We start from the raw sequence: 21,396 nt of genomic DNA, 5'->3' as shown, positions 1-21,396 counted from the left end.
ACGGCTCTCCCTGTGAGCACCCACTGAAACACCTCCACACAGCTGCGGTCTGACTGCTGTGTCCTTCCCAAATTTGTATGTTGAAATCTTACCTATCAAGATGATGGTATGAGGAGGTGGGGCCTGTGGGAGGTGCTTAGGTCAAAAGGGTTCTGGGATTAGTGCCCTTATAAAAGAGACTCCCAGAGGGGGAGAGGGAGAGAGAGAAAGGGGGGGGGGGTAGATGTCACTCTGCCCACACCCACACCCTGCTTGGCCCACACTCCAGCAGTCTGGGAAATGGATCCCTCCTCCCACCTTATCCCCCACCACCGCTCCCCACCCCCGCCAACTAACTTGCCTTCCTTCTATAGGGCTTTCCTCTCTGAGTAGCAAAGCATGGTTGCAAGAAGCCAACTTTGGGGTCAGCCCTAGGGACAGGGTCGGTTCACCAACATTTATTCAGTACCTTCTGTGTGCTGGGCATGGTGTGACCTGGGACAAGTCCCTGAATGTCTCTTAGCCTCAGTTTACCAATCTGAACCTGGAGATAACACTAGTAACCCCCTAGGATTTCCCCGTGCATGTGAAAGACCCACCATGAGCCAGGCTGTCAGCAAGTGTCGGTTTCCTGGGCTCTTCTTTCCGTGCCTGAGGTCTTTGTTCAGGTGCAGAAAGGACAACTGAGGGAAGGTGGGACCTGCATTCCTCACTGGAGAAACTGAGGCCCAGAGAGGACAAACTTACCCAGCGGAATGCCCCGAGTGTGCCCAGCCTTCCCATTGCCTGGCTCCGGGCCCTGACCCCGGAACTGGCACCGACAGACTGAGTGAATTTCCCCCCAACCCTGTTGTTCGGAATCCTTTGACCCCAGCAAAGGGCCGTGGAGCACATGCGCTTTCAGCTTTATTTGTTTCCATGCTGAGCAATACAGAGGCGCCAACTAGAGAGTGTGGTGCGGGCGGGCGGTGGGGGGTGGGGGGGGGGTGGGGGAGGGGTGCGCGGTTCTTGCTGGGACAGGGGGAGGAGCTATGTCTGCGTCCAGAGCTGGGGGACCGCTGTGTTCATGCAGCCAGCAGCTGGACCCACGACGGAGCTGGGGCAGCAGGGGGTTAGGCCTGGGGGGGGGCCAGGCTGCCTGTGGGTGGAGGCGACAGGGGAGTCAGGGGGGACCCTCCCTCCAGTCCTATCTCCGCAGGGTGCAGGCCTTGTGCTCCTCTCTACTCCGGGAGTCAGTCTCCTGAGGCCTCTGCTCCTTCTGCAACCCTCAGAGGCCTCTGAGCTACGTCCTTGGTACAACTAGAGTATTCCCATGTTGTCCTTGCCTGAATGGAAGGAATTCCCAGCTGTCCTGTGGCTGTCTGCTGCTGGCTCCTCTCTTTCTCGACTGTTCTGGGCTTTGAGTGTGAACAAGTGTGTGTCTGTGTGGGTGTGACTGCGGGGGCCAGGGCAGGTCTGGGTGTGTCACAGTGTGCAAGATAGAGCCCCACTTCGGCCATCGTTCTCCCCCACAAGACCATGCCTAAACCGGCTGACTGGTTATTCTCTTTCCCCCTGGGGTGCTGAAGCTGGGACCCCTGGGGCCTGCCAGGAGACCATGGCCTCATGAACCACCAGTTCCATAGACTTTGTGATTCACCCCCTGGCCTGACCTGACTTCAAAAGTGACACGAATGCTCTGGGCTCCCTCCCTCCCTCCCCCAAAACACAGAGGCATCTCTATTTTGGCCTCAAAGGTCCTATAAAGCAAACCCAACCCCTCCTTTAGGATATGGAGAGGTTGGAGTTTGCTCCCCAGGTGGGGAACTAATGCAGAAACGGGGGCCCCAGAGGGATCCACCCAGTGCCCCTGGGCCCTACACCCCTCCCCTGCCACAAAGTCCCTCCTAGAAGGCTCAGAGCTGCACTGGGGACCCTTCTAGTAGACAGAGCTAACAGACTCCTTCCTAGGAGTCTGAGAAGCGTCACAGAGACAGGAAAGGGCCCTGAGAGGAGGCATGAGGGCCCTGAATGGGTGCAGGGGAATCATTCTTTGCCAGCCTGGGGCTGGTCTGGCTGTGGCTGGGAACATGCCCTCTTATCAAAGGCAGTAGCCATAGACTAGACAGGGCATCCCAAGGTGGGAAATCCTGGAACATCCCTCTCTGAGGGTCTGGGAAGAAAATCGAGCCAGGGAGGTGGGCACAGGAGAGGCCCCTGTGGGTAGAGCCTGTGCCAGGCAGAGGTCTGGGGAGAATCCCAGGCCAGAAGTCAGGTAGGAGTTCTGCTCAGTCCTTTCAGGTGTCTCATTAGGCCCTGAGACAGAGGCCATGGCGTCACCTCTGCCTGGAGGTATGTGAGTGTGTTCCCAAGCCCAGGGCCTCCCTCTCTCCCAAAGACTGGCCTCTTCGCCCAGCTCTTCTCTCTGTCCTAGAACTCTCTAGACCCAATCAACAATAAACCTTCATAAAAAAACCTCTGGCCCATTCCCCTGCAAACAGGACTAACACTGCTAACAGCCTGGGAGCCTGTGGGAAGCCCTCAGCACAGAGGTGGCCCCAAAATCTCCAGGGAAAGCCTTTGCTGTTTTGTGGATGGCCAGGGGCACAGGAGAAGGCACAGAGCAGCCGGTGCTGCCGGGCTGGGAGCCAGAGCCCAGGCCCCACCTGGGGCCCCAAGTTTGTACCCTAGACCATCAGGGAGGGCATGGCAGGCAGGAGGCAAGCTCCGGTCCAGGCTTCTCCCCACTGGCTGAGCTGGGCTGGGGTCAGGCCCCAGGCCACTTGGTTGGTGCCCCAGGCGACAGCACAGGGAGGGAGGAAGCAAGAGGCAGACTGGGTCATCCTCGGAGACGTGTTGGGACCAGAGTTCTTAGCAGAGATGCTCCTGAGGCTGAAAAGTTAGAGAAGAGGTCTGTGGGTCATGCGGTTCCTGCTCCTGTCTTCACCAACATCCACCCTATTATGGATGTGGCGGTCACCTCTCTCCAGGCAGCTGCACATCTTGTGTGCCCAACCGGTCCCAGGGCCTATGCTGAGCGGCACCTGGGTCCCTGGGCTCAGGGCACTAGCTGGGATCACAGCAAGCATGTGGCACAGGCATGCAAGTGGTCTTTTTTACACCCCCCCCCAAAAAAAAAAATACAAAAGAGAAAGTCCCACGTCTTGGCTCTCGGTCATCAGACGTGCAGGGAATGCGCTGCTTCTCTCCCAACCACAGTCCATCTCATTTGTGGGACTGGCTCCTCCTCCAACACGCAGAATATGCTGCTTGCTAGATCCCAGGAAACGGTGGGGCCGAGAAACAAGCCAGAACACTGAGGGCAAATACCAGGCTGTGTCCATGAGACTAAACCTCATTATTCGTCAGTTTCACAGGAAATTTAATTTCCTTTCTTCTTCTTGCTTTTCACATCTGATGTGGGCTGACAGTGGGGAGACTTAGGGGCTTGACTCCAAGTCCGTGCTTCGGGAGCTCAGGGAAGAGTGGGCGCTTGGCAGCCGTGGTCCTGCCCTCCTGCGGTGGTGGGGGTGTGCGGAGGCCTCTAGCCGGCGGGGGCTGTCCCTGCCAGCACAGCACTCTGGTTAGTTCTATTTCTTCTGAACTGTAAAGGGGAGAACAGTTGAGGCAAAACAGAGCTCAGAACAAGTCTTCAAGTCCTCGTTTTGAGGTTTGGGGTGTTTGTTTCCTAGTGGGAGATGGTAATAGGGTGATCTGGTTCACAGTGGCTTGGGACCCCCAAACATAGAACCATCTGTGCCTGAAGTTTTTAAACAATTCCCTTTGCCAACTTGAGTTCTGTAGTTCTCATTTGCCATCAAAAAAGTCATGGCTATGGGGCACCTGGGCGGCTCAGTGGGTTAAGTGTCCAACTTCAGCTCAAGTATGATCTCACGGTTCGTGAGTTCGAGCCCCGCATCAGGCTCTGTGCTGACAGCTCAGAGCCTGGAGCCTATTCAGATCCTGTGTCTCCATCTCTCTCTCTGTCCCTCCCCTGCTTGAGCTGTCTCTCTCTCTCAAAAATAAAGATTAAAAATAATAATTAAAAAAAAAAAAGTCACGGCTAACATGATGAGCAGGACAGAGGAGAGTGAGGCACACAGGGTGATACGGAGGCTAATGCCCTGGCCGGAGGTCCCTGTCTTCCATATACCTACATGTGCGTCAGCCCCAGAGAGAGAGCGGAATGTGCTTCATCTCAGATACTTAGTCAGTGGAGGATGTGGGCTTTGAACCCAGGCAGGCTGATTACCAACCTGAACTCTTCCCTCTCCAAAGAAGTGGCCAAGGTTGCCCATGACCCCACCGCTGTATCCCAGGCTTTCTGCCCCAAGTTGAACACTCATGTTCTGGACCAGTGGCCTCCTTTAATGACGGGGCTGGAAATCTTATTGAAATGCAGGTTCTGATTCAGTGGGTCTGGGATGGGTCCTGAGACTCTGCATTTCTGACACATTCCCAGTGTCAGCAGCCACTGCCGCTGTCCACATAGCGCATCTAGAGTAGCAAGATGTTTAGGGGGAAAGTTTAGACTGACCACTGCAAATGGCAGAGATGCTTGGGGGCTTCCCGAGGCCAGCGTGTGAAGGGAGGCGAGTGGACCGCACTGACCTGCGTGGCCCAGAAACTCAAAGCTGCACCGGCCTTTTGAGCAGCTGAGAGTCACCTTTGAAAATGGTGCCCCTGCTTGGATAAGCTCCCTGGGCCACCTCTGGGGGCTTACAAAAGTGTTACTGCCAGACTTCCACCACATGCGTAGTTTACTTCTCGTATGTGCTGGCCGCCCCAGCAGGAATGCTCGCAGGGCAGGCCCAGCGTTCGCCAAGCAGCATCGCGTCCATGATCTTGGGTGACGCTCGCAGGCTCAACCAGGCTACACTGGCCCAGGACCCGGGACCCTCGGAACTGAGACTGGAGCCCGCCACCTCTGGTTCCCAGACCTGTGCTCTTTCCACCCCCTTTCCTAATGATCCAGGCATAAGGGAGGTTGGAAGCCAGTCCCACTCTGCTGGGCACTCCCAGGGACGGGGTTGCTTCTCTGAGAGGATTGGCCTGTGGCCCTTATATGCTCTTACTCCATTCCCACCGCCCCCTCCCCTGGGAGCTGGGCTGCGCCCTTCCGTGGTCCGCACCCCGAGCAAGCTGGCTCCCTCAGCTCCGTGTGGCTGAGCCTCACCTGCGAAATTGACGGTCACGGCCACAATGATGATGATGATTCCCATGATGATGAAGGTGATGCTGAGCAGCCGGGCCAGGCGGCCCAGCCTCCGGGCCCCGTCCAGGTCCCCCTGTTGCACACTACTTCGAGACTGCAGAGAGAGGGTGGCAGAGACCTCAGGAAGGCTCTTCCCAGCAGCCCTGTTGGGGGGGCCCCGTGCCTGGGCCTCCAGAGCCCACCCAGCCCCCACCTCAGCCCACACTCCAGCACCCACCTCGGGGGCAGGAAGCAGGCTTCTCCTGTAGAACTGGCCTGGACCCAAGTGGCTCAGCTCTCTTGTGGGAACCCCCAACTGAGCTTGCCCCTCACTGGATGCAGAACCAAGCAATGCGGGGCACTTCCTCTCAGGACAGTGATGGGGCAGGGTGGCCATGGCAGGTGTTCTGGTGAAGACGGAGGGCCTGAGAGGGTGGACCAGGTCCAGGGCATGCTGGGCTGGCAGGAGCAGACACGCCAGGCCCCTCTGGACCCCTGCCCAAGGCTCACTGCTATGACCACACTAAGCCCCAGTGGCTTTTTAAAAAAATGTTTTTTAATGTTTATTTATTTTTGAGAGAGAGACAGAGAGAGAGAGAGAGAGTTGGGGGGGGGAGGGGCAGAGAGAGGGAGACACAAAATCTGAAGCAGGTTCCAGGCTCTGAGCTGTCATCATGGAGCCAGGTGTGGGGCTTGAAACCACGAACTGTGAGATCGTGACCTGAGCCAAAGTCGGACGCTTAACCGACTGAGCCACCTAGCGCCCCTCCTGTGGCTTTTTCTGTGGCCCGAGGTGCCTGCCTCCTCTCCTCTGTGACCCCTTCTTCCACAGCAGGAAAAAAGTATCTTCGATCCTTCCTCCTCCTATTTTCACCCAGGAACCACATCTTGGTTCAACCAAGCTGACTTGCCGAATCACACCAGAAAGGCAGGTATCTTGGGTTTGAACTGAAAGGCTGGGGCTTGGGGAGAGCCACGCCTGGCTTCACCAGGCCCATTGGATACTTCGTTCTCAGTGAGCTCGGTTTTTCTCAGCCTTATTTAATTCGGTGAAACCAGGTGGGTGAGTGTGGGGATGGCCAGAAAGGATCCTGGGAGCTCCTGGGAGTGGCTCGGGAGGAGGTGTGTCCCACCCTCCCCCACCCCCACCCCTCACCCTCCCCCTCACCCAGAAGGCTTCAGGTGTCAACCTGCTGGCCAGGGCTGACCTGTGACCTCCAGATTCCTCCGGCTCTAGAGCTCCCTGATGCTCCTTGGGCCTCCAGAACAGGCACAGGCAGGAGTCCGCTAAAGGTGTGACTGCTTTCAAGGTCTTAGGCCACTTATTTGGTTATTTTATTTTCGGATTATTTGAGGCTCCTGAGTTCAGCGCAGAAATGCAGTCAAGTCCCTTGGTGATGGCGGTGGTGATGATGATGGTGTCTTGAGCCCTTACTTTGTGCGGGGACTTGCTAAGGACTGTGCCTGGAAGATCTCCCTTAGGCTCAGAACCATCCCATGAGGCTGGCAGTGTTGGCCACTTTTAAAGGACCTGGAGTTCAGGGGACGCCTGGGTGGCTCAGCTGATTAAACGTCTGACTCTTAACTTCGGCTCAGGTCATGATCTCATGGTTTGTGAGATCAAGCCCTGGGTCCGGCTATGCGCTCACAACTTGGAGCTTTGCTTGAGATTCTCTCTCTCTGTGCCCCTGCCCCACTCATGCTCTCTCTCTCTCTCAAGATAAATGAATAAACATATAAACATTAAAAAAAAAAAAACTTGTAAAGAAGCTGCAGTTCAGGGAAGAGGGTGCCCCCCTTCCCCAGGTGCTGTCTGTTTCTCCTCTCAGAAACCTAACCAACCCTCCACCCCACCTCACGGCTCTCTGTCCAAGCTCCTTCCAGGACAGTGCCACCTGCCTGGTGCAGTGTTTGACCTCAGACTCTCTTTGCCCTGGATCTGCTCCTGGCCTTGTGCTCCTCTGTCCACTTCCCCGATTATTGGCCACAGCCCAGAGTCCTCCCACTCGGTCACAACACCTGTCTGCTGCCACCCTACCCATCAGTTTGCTCTCCTGGCCAGTTCCCCCACAGTCCTCCCTGGCCCCCTTGCACCTGCCCTGGTTCCAGGTGCCACTTCTCACCCAAGCCAACACAACAGCCTCCTGAAGAGCCTCCCACCCCCGGCCCCGGCTCTGAGCTCTCCTCCTCTCCGTGTCACCCCCACGCCACCATCCCACTCCACGCATGTTTATGCCAGGCCCTGTGCGAGGCCCCCGGCACGCGGTCCTAGGGTGGGATCAGAGAGGAGGCAGAGAGACAGGAGCTGACGCATGAGTTCAAAGAGATGATGGTGGCTTAGGCGGTGGCCCTGCCCAGCATCTTCCGTGGCCCCCCACCACTGTTCATAGAACAAAGTCCAAACCCAGGTCAGCTCTGCACCTTCCTGATTTTATCTTCTACTCTTCCCTGCCACAAAGGATGCCTTTGCCGGCACTGACCTCTCCCTGCTTTTGTTCCCGCTCCCGCTCAAACACCACACGTCCACATCCTCTCCACCTGTCGAGGGCTGCCTCGGATGCCACCTCCTCCTCCGTGAAGCTTGCTGAGACTGGACTGATAATGATCCCTAACATGATTTGACCATCTACCTTGGACCTGGAACTATGTTAAGTGCTCGCCATCAGGCAGAGCATTAGAGCATCCTCACACTCCTATGAGTGTGTTAGGGAGGGTTATTAGACCATTTTACAGAGGAGGGGCTAGAGCCCAGAGCACCATGCAGGTGTGAGAGAAGGGGAGAAAGGCCAGATCAGGAAGGGCCCAAACTACCGCAGGATGGAATCTGGATTTTGTCTTGTAAGCCCCGGGGAGCCTGCAGCGGGGAGAGAAAAATAGAGGGTTTCGTCAAGACAGGAGAGGGAAAAGATCCAGTCAGAGGGAGAGGCTGAAAAGACCAAGGAGTGACAGGTGCCCCCATGTCCCAGGGCGGCAGGGAGAGGTCTGGACTTGCGCAAAGGGATGCCCTACAGCCAGCAGAGGAGAGCACTGCTGTCCTTGGAGACTAGATACACGTGGGTGCGGGCGGCCACATGCTTTGACCGGGTCTGCAGGCGGGTCGGGGCAGAGTCATGAGGGTTCAGTCTCCGGACGCCAGGGCGCTCGGTGACAATAAACGGGTGTGATCCCGTGAGACATGAAAGAACAGATGGGTCTGGCTTGAGGAGGGGGCATGGGCGGGGGCTCGGGTAACAGCCCATCCTGAGGCTCACTTGGACGTGGCGAGGACTTGAGGGAGCAGGTACAGCCTCCCAGCTCCCTGCAAAGGCAGCCAGCCCGGATAGGAGCACAGGCTTTGGAACCAGACCTCCTGGGTGCCTGTCCCCATCCTCCACAGCTGTCCCCGCAGCGTGGCTTCTTCTCTATCTCTCCCCGTCCTCAAATACAGTCACGTATGAATTCCTGACCTCTCTAATGTTCCTCAAGTCTGTCCCTACCTCTCCAGCCCTGAGTCCACGGCCCTAGCCCACTCTCACAGTTTGTTTCATCTGGAGACTGCACAGCCTCCTTCCTCCTCACTGGTCTCTCTGCTCCAGCCTTGCCCCCCGCCAATCTCTTCTTCCTTTTTTATTTTATTTCATTTATTTTAGAGAGAGAGCGAGAGAAGGGGAGAGGGGGAGAGGGAGAGAGAGAGAATCTCAAGCAGGCTCCCCACTCACCGCAGAGCCTGACACGGGACTCGATCCCATGACCCTGAGATCACGACCCAAGCCAAAATCAAGAGTCAGATGCTCAAGTGACTGAGCCACCGTGGGGCCCCTCCAGCCAACCTCTTTAGAGCCAAGGTGAGGTCTTTAAACCACAAGCCTGGTCACATGGCTCTCCATAAAAGGGACACTTTTTTTTTTTAATGAAATTTTTCTGTTTCTTTTAAAAATGTTTTTCATTTAAAAACATTTTTTAAAGTAGGCTCCACATCCAACATGGAGCTTGAACTCACAGCTCTGAGGTTAAGAGTCACCTGCTTTACTGACTGAGCCATCCAGATGCCCCAAAAGGGACACATTTTTATGCCTCGGTGCCTTGGCCTGTACTGTTGTCTCTGCTGGAATAGCTTTCCTTATTACCACATTGCCACTTCAGCTCCTTCCAACCCTTCAAGAGTCACCTCCAATAAAACTTTCCCTGGGGTCCACAAGCAATTAATCACCTTCTCCTTGGAGCTCCCATAGCATCTCACACCATGCTCTTTGCCTCTCTTCCCATCTTGTGTCATTAGTTCTTGTGTCAGTCTCTTTCCCTAGACTGTAAGCTCCTTGAAGGCAGGGACCACAAAGCCGAAATCTTTGTGCCCCTCTTATGTAACCTAGGGACTGGCCCTAGTAGGTATTCAGTAAATGTTTGAGGAAGTGAAGAATAACAGAAGAGAGAAAAAGAATGAGAGGTGTTTTCTAACCAGTGAACTTAGTCAGTGGAATGCTCAAGTTATAATAGAAGATTCATGAATGAAATAGAGACAATAGGTCCCACAGGAGAGATATCTGTTATCTGGGTTTGGGCCCCACCCACTAACCCAGGCCACCTCCAGCTCTCTGCAAGGCCGGCCCAGGGTACTGAACTAAGGACTTCAACACCAAGGCAACATTGGGAGGAAGAGGGGGAAACATACAGAAAGGCTTTAGGGATTTCCAGGAAGTTGAGCTGTAGAAATTCTGGGGCTACCTGGAATCATTACCAAGGGACTCATTCTCGGCCATAAGCATGGCATGTACTGGGGAGGGGCCCAGGGTTTCAGAGGAGTCCTGCTCCTCACTTGCCAGAGAAATCTTTGTGTGTTCAATAATGATCCAGGACCGTGGAGAGAGGTGCACGTGTGGTTGCTTGGGCTTGAGAGGTGGGGAGGGGAAGCAAGAGGAGAGATGAATTTTTCAGTCACTCTAAACCCAATCCCTCTTCTTTATCCGCAGCACCATCAGCCCGTGCATCCCAGTCATGCGTGTTCCTTTTAGCCCGAGAGACAGCGTTGAGGGAGATCACTGGGAATGGCCAGATGGAGTGGGGCAGACCCGACTTCACCTGCTATGTTGTGTCAGACACTTTATGTGTCATACATTGTCCAGTGTAAACCTCAAAAGTATTCTGTAAATCTTCATTTTCTGATCCGTAAAATGGAGGGAAGAGCTGCCTTGAAGGGTAGAGCCCTACTTTGAAAAACAGAAGTTCCTCACTGCTAGCTGGCACTCATTTCTGAAGTACCCACCCCCACCACCACCCAACATTAGCTCCCAAATAAAAAATCCATCCCTAGAGGTGCCTGGGTGGCTCAGTCGGTTGAGCATCCGATTTTGGCTCAGGTCGTGATCTCACGGTTCGTGGGTTCGAGCCCCACGTCAGGCTCTGTGCTGACAGCTCAGAGCCTGGAGCCTGCTTCAGATTCTGTGTCTCCCTCTCTCTCTCTCTGCTCCTCCTCCGCTCATGTTTTGTCTCTCTTTCCTTCAAAAATAAACACACATTAAAAAAATTTTTCTAATCCATCCCTTGACTCCAGAGATGGAAGAAGACCCTTTCTTACTTTCCACGAGTGAATTACCGGCTGCATATACCACACCCCACTTAGTGCCTTATCTTCCCCTTATACAAAATGGCTCAGGTTGACGGAACAGAGCCATAACTGCAGTAATGGTTGTAATGACTGCAAATTAATAGATCATTTGTGATTGCAATGGCAGTGGGAATGGAGAGGGAAAAGATGAACTCAGGTTAATAGATCGGTGAGGAAATACATTGAAAAAAGTTGGAGAGAGCCGGTAGGGGGTGGGGAGGGAAGAAGATAGGACAGGGAGAGTGCTGGGGAGAGCTGCCAGCGGAGGAAACCAGCCAGAAGCAGGCGGCAACAAAAATTATCAGGAAAGAGTTTCCTCCACCGGTGAGGCTCAGGCCAAGCGCCCGGGAGATCTGAGGGGACTTGACAAATTGTGATCAGCTGAGCACTGATCAGCTATTGGTCCTTCCAAGGAGATCAAACAAATCCAGGCGGGTCAAAGCCACGGGATGTGCTTCATGCCCCCTTCACACCCCTCTCTCTGCAACAGAGCAATTGTTTCTGGAACACCCTAACTACAGGGTTAACTTCAGTTGCTGGAGAGTGGGGAAGCATCGGTGGGGGAGGGTTCTGGGGGAGGAGTCAGGAACGCAGCTGTCAAGGTGGGTGGGGGATGGGGGTCCCGGAGAACCGGAGAACCCATAGTATGCTGTATGTTAACTAACTTGGATTTAAATAAATAAGGAGTACGTCAATATTTTAAGCCATATGTCTGAGTGCTGGCTGATCTTCAGAGCTGGTTGGGGCTCAGCACTCTTGCCTAGTGAATGGATGAATGCGTACATGAATGAAAGGGAGCCTGCAACACATCAGTTAAATAATCAGGTCATCCAAAATGCCTGAGAAAGGAAGCCTGGAGCCACTCTGGACCTCTTCAGCGCTCCCGCATGTCGTAAGGGAATCCACCGAGAAGGGGCTGCTCAGAGGTCTCCACGACAACCACAGACAGGGCTGCCCCTCCCCAGCTGGTGTCAGGACAGCTGAGACCCCATTATCCCCCAAACTGGTTAAAGTCGGAATTGCCTGTCCACTGGGGATTTGCCCTTTCCTCTGACATTACCAAGTTTCACTTAGTATTAATAAAAACAGCAACCACTGCCATTTATGGAGCATTGACTATGTGCCAGGCTCTGGGCTAGGTGTTTTCACACATATTAACCCAGCTAATCCTTCCGGCAGCTTTACGGGGTAGACAGTTTCATCACGCCTATTTTATAGATGAGGGAACTGAGGCAGTGGAGGGATTCGGACATGATCACGTGGCTTAGGAGGCATGGAGCTGGTTGGTACATGAGGCATGTACACCCGGGCCTATCTGATGCTGGTTTAAGCACCATTGTCAACTGAAGGACCGCCGCCTGGGGTCCGGCACCCCTTGCTGACAGGAGACCTTGCTGGCACTGACGAAGAACATGGCCATTTCTCAGCCTGACTCAGAAGTCAAACGGATGAAGCTAGCCCTGCCCTGGCCACCTCAGGAGGCTCATGGGAGCCTGCGGTGCTGACCAGGGCTGGGTCTGCATACCTGTGATCCCAGCCCCTCAGGTTGAGCCCCTGTCACAGCGAGCCCCTGTCAAAGCCACAGTGGGAAGGACACTGCTGGTCCATGAGTCTTCCACTGATGGAGTCAGTAGGGGTGCAGAAGGACGGGGGTGGGGGTAGGGGGGAGGAGGGTGGAGAGACAGAGGGAAGGAAGTGGATTCTTCCCTCCCTGCACAAATGTCTCAAACATGTGGCTTTCCTGGGAGGGACACACCATCCTTGTCCCCAAAGGTAGCTGCAGGCAGGGTGGGGTCATGGCGAGAACACTAGATTCAGCACCCAGTTGTGCCACCGTGGGCAAGGCTCTGTTCAAGTGTCTCTGTTTGCCTCGTGTGTTAAGTGAGAACAATCAACGTGACTCGGCGAGCCTCATAGTAGGGCGTGCTCTGCAGACAGTAGGCCGTAGAGAGGCTGTCAGGGCTGTGGGGCTGTGCCCTGGGGTCAAGGGCTTTACTTGGTAGCCAGAGTTCTGATGTCTGTCTCCAGGACCTAGAGACGTCAGCACAGGAGACGTACTAGCTGCCCACACCCTCTGTCCCTCCTTCACCCCTGCTGCTTGGGTGGGGCCGAGTCTCAGCACTCTCTCCTGTGACCCAGACTGGCTCCCAGAGAGGGGAGACAACTGTGGGCACCCCCTGATAACTGCCCCTGCCAAGCAGGTTAGTGTAATGGCTAGAACCCCAGCTCTGGCTCCAGGCATCCCTCTGGTCCTAGGTTCCCCAGTGACCAGCAGGTTCTTTCACACCTGCCCTTCAGTTTTCTCCACTGTAAAAGGAGCATAATACCAATACCAATGGGTTATAGAGGCCAGGTTCAATGAGATAATATATGTGAAGAATTTGGACCTGTGTCTAACATTTAGTAAGTGATATTATCCCCTAACACTGGGCTCCCTCGGGCTCCTTCCTGCTGGCTTCTCACAGTTGTCTTTGGAAATTCATTTCCACAGCTATACACTCCATCTGGCCACCCCCCCCTCCCGCCACACGCCCCTCCTCTGCAATCTCAGCCCCTGCTATCTCTCTCTTACAGCACCTGCCCTTAACTTCTTTGAGCCTCAGCCTGTGACCCCTCCCTCTCCTCCATGGTCACTACCATCTCTCCAGCCTCACTGCCTCCCAATCCAGCCTGATCCTTCAGTGTACCACCTCCACCACCCTTCCTGGCATCTTCTGTGCCCCCTGGTCTTGCCCTCATGGCAGCTTTGCCATCCCCAGCCCTGGGTGGGCCCGGTGTCCCATCTATGACTCTGTACCTATAGCTGGAGAAAAGACACACCACCACACAAGCTGATGACAGTTCAGACCCGTGGTCTCCAGCCTCAGCAGAGCCCTCAGGCCATTGACCTCTCTGTCCCTTGTCACCTCTCCCCTCCCCTGCCACCAGGCCCTTCTTTCTCAGCAAATGGCCTTGCCCTCCACATCCCTGGTGGCAAGGAGCCCATGTAGCATGAGCCAGCTCCTTTTCCTTTGAGGATTTCTATCTGCTTCTGCCCTCATGGCCTTTCCTGCAGGCTCCCGGGGACAGGGTCCTTCTGGATCCCAATCTGCACTCTTCATGGACCTCGTCAGTCACCTCTCTCTTTTCTGCCCAGCCTCTCCATCACCAGGGTCACCAGGGGTCTATATATGGCCAAACCAGTGGACATCCCCATCCTAATTTGACCTGATCTCCCTACTGAGTTTGACCATCCCTCCTCCTTCAAACTCACTCCTCCCAGGGCATCTGTCCCTCTCTTCTAGCTTGCCTCCCACCTCCTGAAGTCTTCTTTCCAAAACTCTTTCCTGTCTACTCCCTCCACCCACCCCTTAAATGCTGCAGTCCCCAGAGCTCTCTCCAAGACAGCTGCCCTATTTTTGAGTGGAGACCCAGGACTGGGAGGTGAGTGCAGCTGATCTCTCCTCAACAATCCTCTCATCGGTGCATTCCTTTCTAAGCCACTGCTTGGCCTGTGCCTTCATCACATCACTGCCTAGACTATCTCGAGAGCCTCCTATGGAGTCTCCTGGCTCCCAGCCTTGCCTGCTCTAGGTCATTTCCCACAGTGCACTTGGATGTTTGTTTTAAAATGTGAACAGACCGCGGCACCTGGGTGATTCTGTCAGTTAAGCTTCCAACTCTTGATTTCGGCTCAGGTCATGATCTCATAGTGGTGAGATTGAGCCCCGAGTTGGGTTTTGTGCTGGGCATGGAGTCTCTTAAGATTCTCTCTCTCTCCCTTTGCGCCCCCCCCCCCCATGCTCACTCTCTCTCTCTGTTAAAAAAAAAAAAAAAGGATAAAATATGAATAGACCACATCATGCCTCTGCTTAAAATTTTTCAGGGGCTCCTCAGAACCACCAGGATAAACTTAATTTTCCAGAGCGGGTCCCTGCCCCCCTCCCTCCATCACCATACTCTTGCATCCTTGGGCCACATGCCAAATAGACCAGGTTATCCATCTTCCCAAATGCCTAGATGCACCTCATTTGTAGAAGAGGCATATTCATTCATGGGGGACCCAGTCATTCTGTACCACTTAGTTCCCTCCAAAGAAGCAACTTGCCAGTCAAGCGTATGGTGGACTGAATGAATGAATACATTGTCCGTGTTAACAATTTTTAGAAGGTTTCCAGAAACCCTCTCTGCCCCTTGCCATGGCCCTGGTCCAGGCCTCTTCCCCGCTCACCTGTGCCTCTGCAAAGCTTCCCTCTCCCAACTGCTCGGCTCAGAGGGGCCCCTCTGGTCCCTCCTCTCATCCTGCACCAAACTGGAAATCCAACCACACCCCACTCTGGCTCCAAATCCTATGATATATATGCAGCAATGTGGGGAAGCTCAAAGCCAGTCCCAAATGACCACATGCTGTGTGATTCCTTTGATAGGAAATGTCCAGAAGTGGCAGATCCGTAGAGATTGAAAGGCTAGTGGTTCATTAGATCTAGGGGAGGGAGCACGGGAGAGATGGAGTGATAAAACAGGCTTGGGGGGTTGGAGGTGAGGAAAATGTGCAGTAGATACGGCTGTACTCATCTGTGAATACACTAAAGATCTTTGAATTGTACACATTGAACAGGTGAATTGCATGATATGTGTATTAGATTTTAAAGCTTTAAAAAAAAAAAAGAAAAGAAAAAAAAGAAACAAATATCCCGTGATGGCTTCCCATCCCTGGCCAGGGAGACCCTCAGCTGCCACTTAATCACTGCTACGGCGTCATAGCACTTACTGTGGTTCTTAAGCACATTGTGTGGCTGATCTCACGTCACCCTCACACAGCTTTCTAATGTAGGTGTTACGCAGCACCCATTTTGCAGATGGAAACACCGAGAAGGGAGATTCGAGGGACTTGCCCGAGGCCACACAGAATCTTGCTGTTTTGTCTAGCACGAGTACTTCTTGCAATGTGTGATAGGAACTGTTTACAAGTTTCTCCCCACCGGACCGGAGGCTCCTGGGAATTGGTGACTGTGTCTGGTATTCCCTGCCCCTGGCCCAGTGACCTTCAGAACTGGCTCAGGAACCTGAGAAGGACATAGAAATGTATTGGGGGTGGGTGCAGTGGTCTCACAGTCTTGGACCCAGGTTTCCTCTGATAAAGGCAGCGTCTACCCAGCCTGCACCCTGCCACCCCCACAGGGAGATGGATTCTAGCAACTGTTTTCTCCTGGGCCCTTGTGTGGTTTCCCTCCCAGAAGCCTGTCTCCCCTCCCGGGGCTTCTCCCTGTAACCAAGAGGTTGGCCCTGCCCAGAGCCCCCAGCTGCACCCCTGAGGCCTGGTTCTGCCTCCCAGCTGCCCCCAAATGCAGCAGGCAGGACAGGAAGCTCCTCAGAGGCCCCACCCTGGGCCCTGCTCAGCCCTGGCTCTTGTGCCCATGCCAAGTCTCGGACTCAGGAATGCCACCAGCGTCCCCTGACGTACTGGCGGGTGGTGCTAGATTTGACAGGGGTTCAGGGAAGGCATCCCCGACTGGACACTGGGCCTTAGTGAAGTCACAGGAGGTGTTTGGAGAATAGGGGCCTTCTCAGGAGACAGCCCGGGGGCGGCAGGAGTGACCACAACTCCTGAGGGGACTCAGTGATAGGTGACTCAGCAGTGGAGGCGCTCCAGAGGGAAGCAGACAGTGTCTCCACACAGAGTCTCCAGCCCTGACCAGCCTGGAGCTGGTACATTACCCTCCCCGCTTTCATTCTTTTTTTTTTTTTCATTCCGAAAGTCTCTCTCTCACCCCCTTCTCTCCGTCCCGTCCCTCCCTCCTTCCTCTTCCAGGACCTCAAAAGTCACTTGCCAACATGTACTGACATTTTCTATGGATCTTCTGTCAGTTGTTCTAGCCAAATGGCTTGGTTTGGGGACAACCTATGACAATTTACTCAAAACCTTATGGGACAAGTATGTGAGAAGCAATGAGTAGCCCACACGCTCCTCCTTGGCAAGGCCAGCCATGCCCTCTGACGCTCACATTTTTCACACATTTTCCCCTACCTTGAAGACAGATGCTGAAATCAGTGTAGCCATGAAGCCCAGAGGGCCCCCAGCAAAAACACCGCCCCCCAGAGGAGCAGCCTCGGGGGATCCAGGCCCCAGGGCCCTCAGTGCATGGCAGGGAAGCCACAGCTCTTGGAAACCAGAGCTGGCAAAGGCTGTTAGAATATCCAGGTGACCTGGGATGGGGGGTGGGGGCAGCTGGCTCCCCTTCTGAGAACTGGGGGTCCTGAGAACCCACACTGGCCACAACCTCTGCTGATACACAGCCTCTGCTGATGACTCCTCGGGACACCCCCTGCAAAAGGCAAGCCGCCCCCACCCCAACTTGGCCATCTTTCTGCTGTGTAGAGTTTAGCTCCAGGCGGCTCCCTGGGGTCCCCTCCCCAGCAGGGATGCGTGCAAGGTCGATCTGTGATGCCGAACAGGAACAGCGGAGATGAGGGAGGACAGCAAACAGAAGGTCTCCTGTCCCCGGCCCCCTCTCTAACGGGGGGGGGGGGGTAGCAGGCCAGGTGAGAAGGGGAGTCTTCTCCCGAGCACCCAGCCCCCCTACTTTGCACCCAGACAGAGTGTCTGGTGTCTCCCAAAGGACCATGCCTGCTGAGCCCTGGCCTTGCCCTGGCCTTGCCCCTGCCCTGAAACCCAGCAGCACTTACCATGATAGAAAAGATGAGGGGGATGAGGTTGAGGGGCCAGACGGGGCAGAAGCAGGAGGTGATGGCAAGGATGAGGTAATCTCTGGGGACTTCTTGGTCCTGGGCAGAGGAGGCGGTGACAACGGAGGATGCCCGCCTAGAGCTGGCTCGAGAGGGCGACCAGGGGAGTGCGGCTTCCTGGTGCCCCTCAGACACCACCTTGAAGGGCAGGCCATGGCCATTCTGCTCCAGGTCCAAGGCCCCCGAGAGGGACTTGGACAGCTTCAGTGGCTTGTCGTGCTTGCCTTCCACCTTAGTGAGGAGCTTCTCCATCTCCGGCAGGTCTGTGGGCGAGGCAGTGCCTGGCTCCCGGGCTGGGGGAAACTGAGGCTGCGCAGGATTGGCCATGTCGGCTCGGGCCTTGGGTTGCTCCAGCTCCAGACTGAGACGATCAGTTCCAGGGGGACCTCAGCACACCATTCCTCAGCCCAGACTGGGGGCCCAGGGGCAGAAAGGTCACCCACGGGAGCAAGGGCCAGCGGGAGCCTGGCAGGGGGAGGGGGTCGACTTCTCTGGGCCAGCCAGAGTTCAGAGGCTGAGGCCTGCCTGATGCCCCCCGCGGAGCTTTGGAAAGCTGGAGCCTTCAGCCCCGTTCAAGTTTGAGGCCAACTTTGCCGGTGCTGCTGACAGCACAGATGGGCGGGGAAGTGACAGAAAGCAGCTCCAAGAACAGACAGAAGACACTCCTCTCCCGGGTGAGGCTTAGGCTAAGTCCAGGAGAGAGAGAGAGAGAGAGAGAGAGAGAGAGAGTACACCACACAGCCTCCCTCTCTCCCCACCCTCCTCCGAGATGCTTTTCCTTTTCAATTCCCCTCTCCCCTAAGAGCCACCCAGCAGCGTACTGCCCTAGCCCAGCCCAGCCCAGCCCAGCCCAGCCCAGAGGGACTTGAGTGGGCCTCTGGTTTCTGCTGCAGCCACAGAACCTGCTTCTCTGGGCTGGGGGCTCTGGAAGGGGAAAAAGACAAAGTGGCTCACAAAAGGGTATGTCTTCAACCGTCCTGGGAAACTGAGCCTCTGCTTCTCTTCTGCTGGAGCAGACTCCATCCACTTCCTCCCGTCTGTGCATTTCCTCTTATCTGCTGGGAAACGCTGGGCCCTGGACCTCTGGCATCCTACCTCGACCGTGACCTCCAACCCCCAGAGGTGCTCAGGTCACAGCCTGGCTCCTGGCTCCAGGAGGAGAGGGAAGCCTGAGCACCACAGGAGGATCCTGCCCGAATTGGTTTTGAGCACCTCACCAAGGGGTGGGGTGGAGGGGTGTCAAGGGAGGAAGTGTGGGTTCCATCTCATGCCCATCAGAGCTTTCCAAGGGTGCTTTGATTTATTCATTTTTAAGTTTATTTATTTATTTAGAAAGAGTGTGTGTGTGAACAAGCGGGGTAGGGGCAGAGAGAGGGAGAGAGAGAGAATCCCTAGCAGGCTCCATACTGTCAGCATAAAGCCCGACGCGGGGCTCGAACCCACAAACTGTGAGATCATGACCTGAGCTGAAATCAGGAGTCAGACACTCAACCCACTGAGCCACCCAGGCACCCTCTGGGGTGCTTTTAAAGAGCAGCAAAGATATTTCTGTTCAGGAGCTGCCTGGGGCAGATCGCAGCTCCGAAGTTCTGGTAGACCGTCCTCTCTGATTCCTACTGTCTCTTGTCTTTCTTCATTTCCTCTCGTGTCTTCTCCCTCTGTTTCAGCCTCCTTCTCTATTCTCCACATCTCTTTCTATGTCCCTGATCTCTCTCCTTACATAGTTTCATAAGGACGACCTGGAACCACCGTACATGTGTGTACATGTGTGTGTGTTGGGGCGGGTGGTAGAAGAGGGTGCGGGAAAAAAACCTAAGACCCTACGGTCATCCAGGATGGGGGTGGGAAGGTAGAGGAGGGCCGGGGGCGCAGAGGTTGTAAAGTTCAGATCCTTTGACATCACAGATTAGAAAACTGAGGCCAGAGATGGAGAGACACTCATCCCAAACTGTATCTCAACCAGACGCCAATCTCTTATCCAGATCCCCAGATCCAGGGGCTGGTTTGGAGCAAGATGAGTCATTTTAGCGGAAAGAAAGAGCTTGGGTTTGTGTATCAGGCCGGCTTCAGAAATGCTGCTTCCAGAAAGGGCTGGGACAAGGTGGAAGAGGGTGTGTGACTGGCAGAGAGAGGGAGGAGCAGGCCACAGACAGGAGGAAGAGCCACGTGCTAGGGGCTGAGGGGGAGGCTGGGGAGCTGCAAAGGCACCCGGGGGGCCAATAAGCTTTGAAAATAGTGTGTGGCTTTGGGGCAAATTTTCGAGTTTGATAAATTCGACTATATTAAATTAAGAATTATTGCTCCATAAAGGAAACCTATTGTTGTTTGCAAAATGCAGGGCACTCCAGGGCAGTGACATTGTTGCTCTCTTGCCATGGGTGAAGGTGGCGGGGGGCTTCCTCCTCATCTTAGTGGGGTAGGGAGAGTGAGCTTGGTTCCCTGGTCCAGGAATCTCCGGGAATGTGCTAATGTCTTTTTAAATATGAGACCTCCTGCAAAGGGTGGTAAGTCGGGTGCCCGAGACCCCTAGACTCTAAGTCAGTGTCCACCCTGGACAGAGTTCCATGCTACGGCCTGGAAGCTAACCCTGGGAGCAAGGGACTCAGGCCCTCCATGGGGCCGACAACTGCCCAGCCCAAAGATTCCATAGCCTCTAGCCAAATGTGACTACTGAGGTACTTAAAGCATTTCATTTTTTTTTCAATGTTTTATTTATTTGTAAGAGAGAGAGAGAAAGACAGAGAGAGTAGGGGAGGAGCAGAGAGAGAGGGAGACCCAGAATCCAAAGCAGGCTGCAGGCTCTGAGCTGTCAGCACAGAGCCCGATGCGGGGCTTGAATCCACGAACCATGAGGTCATGACCTGAGCCGAAGTCAGACACTCAACCCAATGAGCTACCCAGGCGCCCCTGAAATGTAGCTAGTTTAAATGTGCTGGAAGTATAAATCACACTGGACTTCGAATACTTAGTACAAAAAGCAATGTAAAAGATCTCATTAATACTGTGTACATTGGGTACATATTGAAGTGATAATAATGTTGATATATTGGGCAGAATAAAACATGATTAAAATTACTGTCACCTCCTCCATCTCTTCACTTTTTAAAAAGATACCTACCAGAAAATTAAAAACTGAAAACATGGTTTGTATTACGTTTCTCTTGGGCAGTGCTGGTCTAGAACAGAATGAACCCGACATAAAAGGGGGGCCTTTCTGACTTAATAAAAACTTAAAGCGAAAAGAAAAAAGGCAAGAAGTCCCCAGGGTGGCTCATGGCAGTGGGGTGGCAGGACCAGTGGCTGGCTTTCAGGGACTTGGGGACCCAGGTGTGCTCGGCCACTGGGTAATGCTGGGCTCATGGTGCCATCTAGTGGCCTGGTAGTGATGATGGGAATGATCACAGGGTGGGAGTCGGGAGAAGGGGAGAGACCGGAAGAAAGAGCATCAGGTTGGGGCTCCAAGGCTGGTAAGCCAAGCCCAGCCAGCTGCCCCTGCTCAAGACTGCCGTTGCCGCCCCCACTCCCCCCCTCTCCTAATGAGGTCTCAAACAGAGGACTGCAGGCCATGTTCATCGTACAAAATGGGCTTGGCTTGCACAGAGCTTCAGACTTCTGGCATGAAGATGTGGGAACTCTGGGCCCATTTTCTGCAGAACAGCAAGCCGCTGGGCCAGCTGCAGCCTTTAGAAGGAGCTCCTCCAGCTCTGCCTTCATGAGGCCTGCCTGTCTCAGGGGATTTGAGCCGTGAGCCTGCAGCTAGACAGATGGACTGGCCTTTCTGTTCCGCGGCTGTCTGGCCGGCCTGCTTTCATAGGGAACTGAAAAAAGTCATCCTCTCTTCCCTCCCCAGCTTCCCCGCTGGGCTGTGAGGTCCTGGAGTGGGCAGGTGTGCCCTGGCCCCCTTGCCCAGGGCCTGGCCCAGTTAAGACTGGCTGGA

The 21,396-nt window shown here is 54.6% G+C and overlaps 1 protein-coding gene and 1 non-coding gene across 3 annotated transcripts; one reads left to right on the top strand and one right to left on the bottom strand.

Moving 5' to 3' along the window:
• Positions 1-1,042: 1,042 nt before the first annotated feature.
• Positions 1,043-18,205, bottom strand: TRARG1 (trafficking regulator of GLUT4 (SLC2A4) 1). Of its 2 annotated transcripts, none has more exons than XM_045487770.1 (3): positions 17,400-18,193; positions 5,135-5,267; positions 1,043-3,562 (listed from the first exon to the last, which is right to left on the bottom strand). In XM_045487770.1, the coding sequence occupies exons 1-3, from the start codon at positions 17,784-17,786 to the stop codon at positions 3,549-3,551; spliced, it is 534 nt and encodes a 177-aa protein (XP_045343726.1). In that variant the 5' UTR covers positions 17,787-18,193; the 3' UTR covers positions 1,043-3,548. The 2 variants fall into 2 exon arrangements, 1 of the variants encoding a protein (XP_045343726.1); XR_006714782.1 differs by lacking the exon at positions 1,043-3,562 and adding an exon at positions 5,391-5,577 and having other exon boundaries at positions 17,400-18,205.
• On the top strand, positions 10,444-10,528 carry TRNAQ-UUG. The gene has a single exon. It is a non-coding gene; the product is annotated as a tRNA-Gln (tRNA).
• Positions 18,206-21,396: the final 3,191 nt, after the last annotated feature.

This window comes from Leopardus geoffroyi, chromosome E1 (assembly GCF_018350155.1).
Source record: "Leopardus geoffroyi isolate Oge1 chromosome E1, O.geoffroyi_Oge1_pat1.0, whole genome shotgun sequence".
Taxonomy (NCBI): domain Eukaryota; kingdom Metazoa; phylum Chordata; class Mammalia; order Carnivora; family Felidae; genus Leopardus; species Leopardus geoffroyi.
Note: the sequence above shows the minus strand (reverse complement) of the source record. Positions and strands in the feature narration are given on the sequence as shown.

What these genes read in the sequence shown, in the direction of transcription:
- TRARG1 (XM_045487770.1), bottom strand. Translation starts at nt 17,786, where the DNA reads ATGGCCAATCCTGCGCAGCCTCAGTTTCCCCCAGCCCGGGAGCCAGGC. An exon ending in CCCTCATCTTTTCTATCATG is followed by an intron (nt 5,268 to 17,399) that starts GTAAGTGCTGCT and finishes CTCTCTCTGCAG; the next exon opens with TCTCGAAGTAGTGTGCAACA.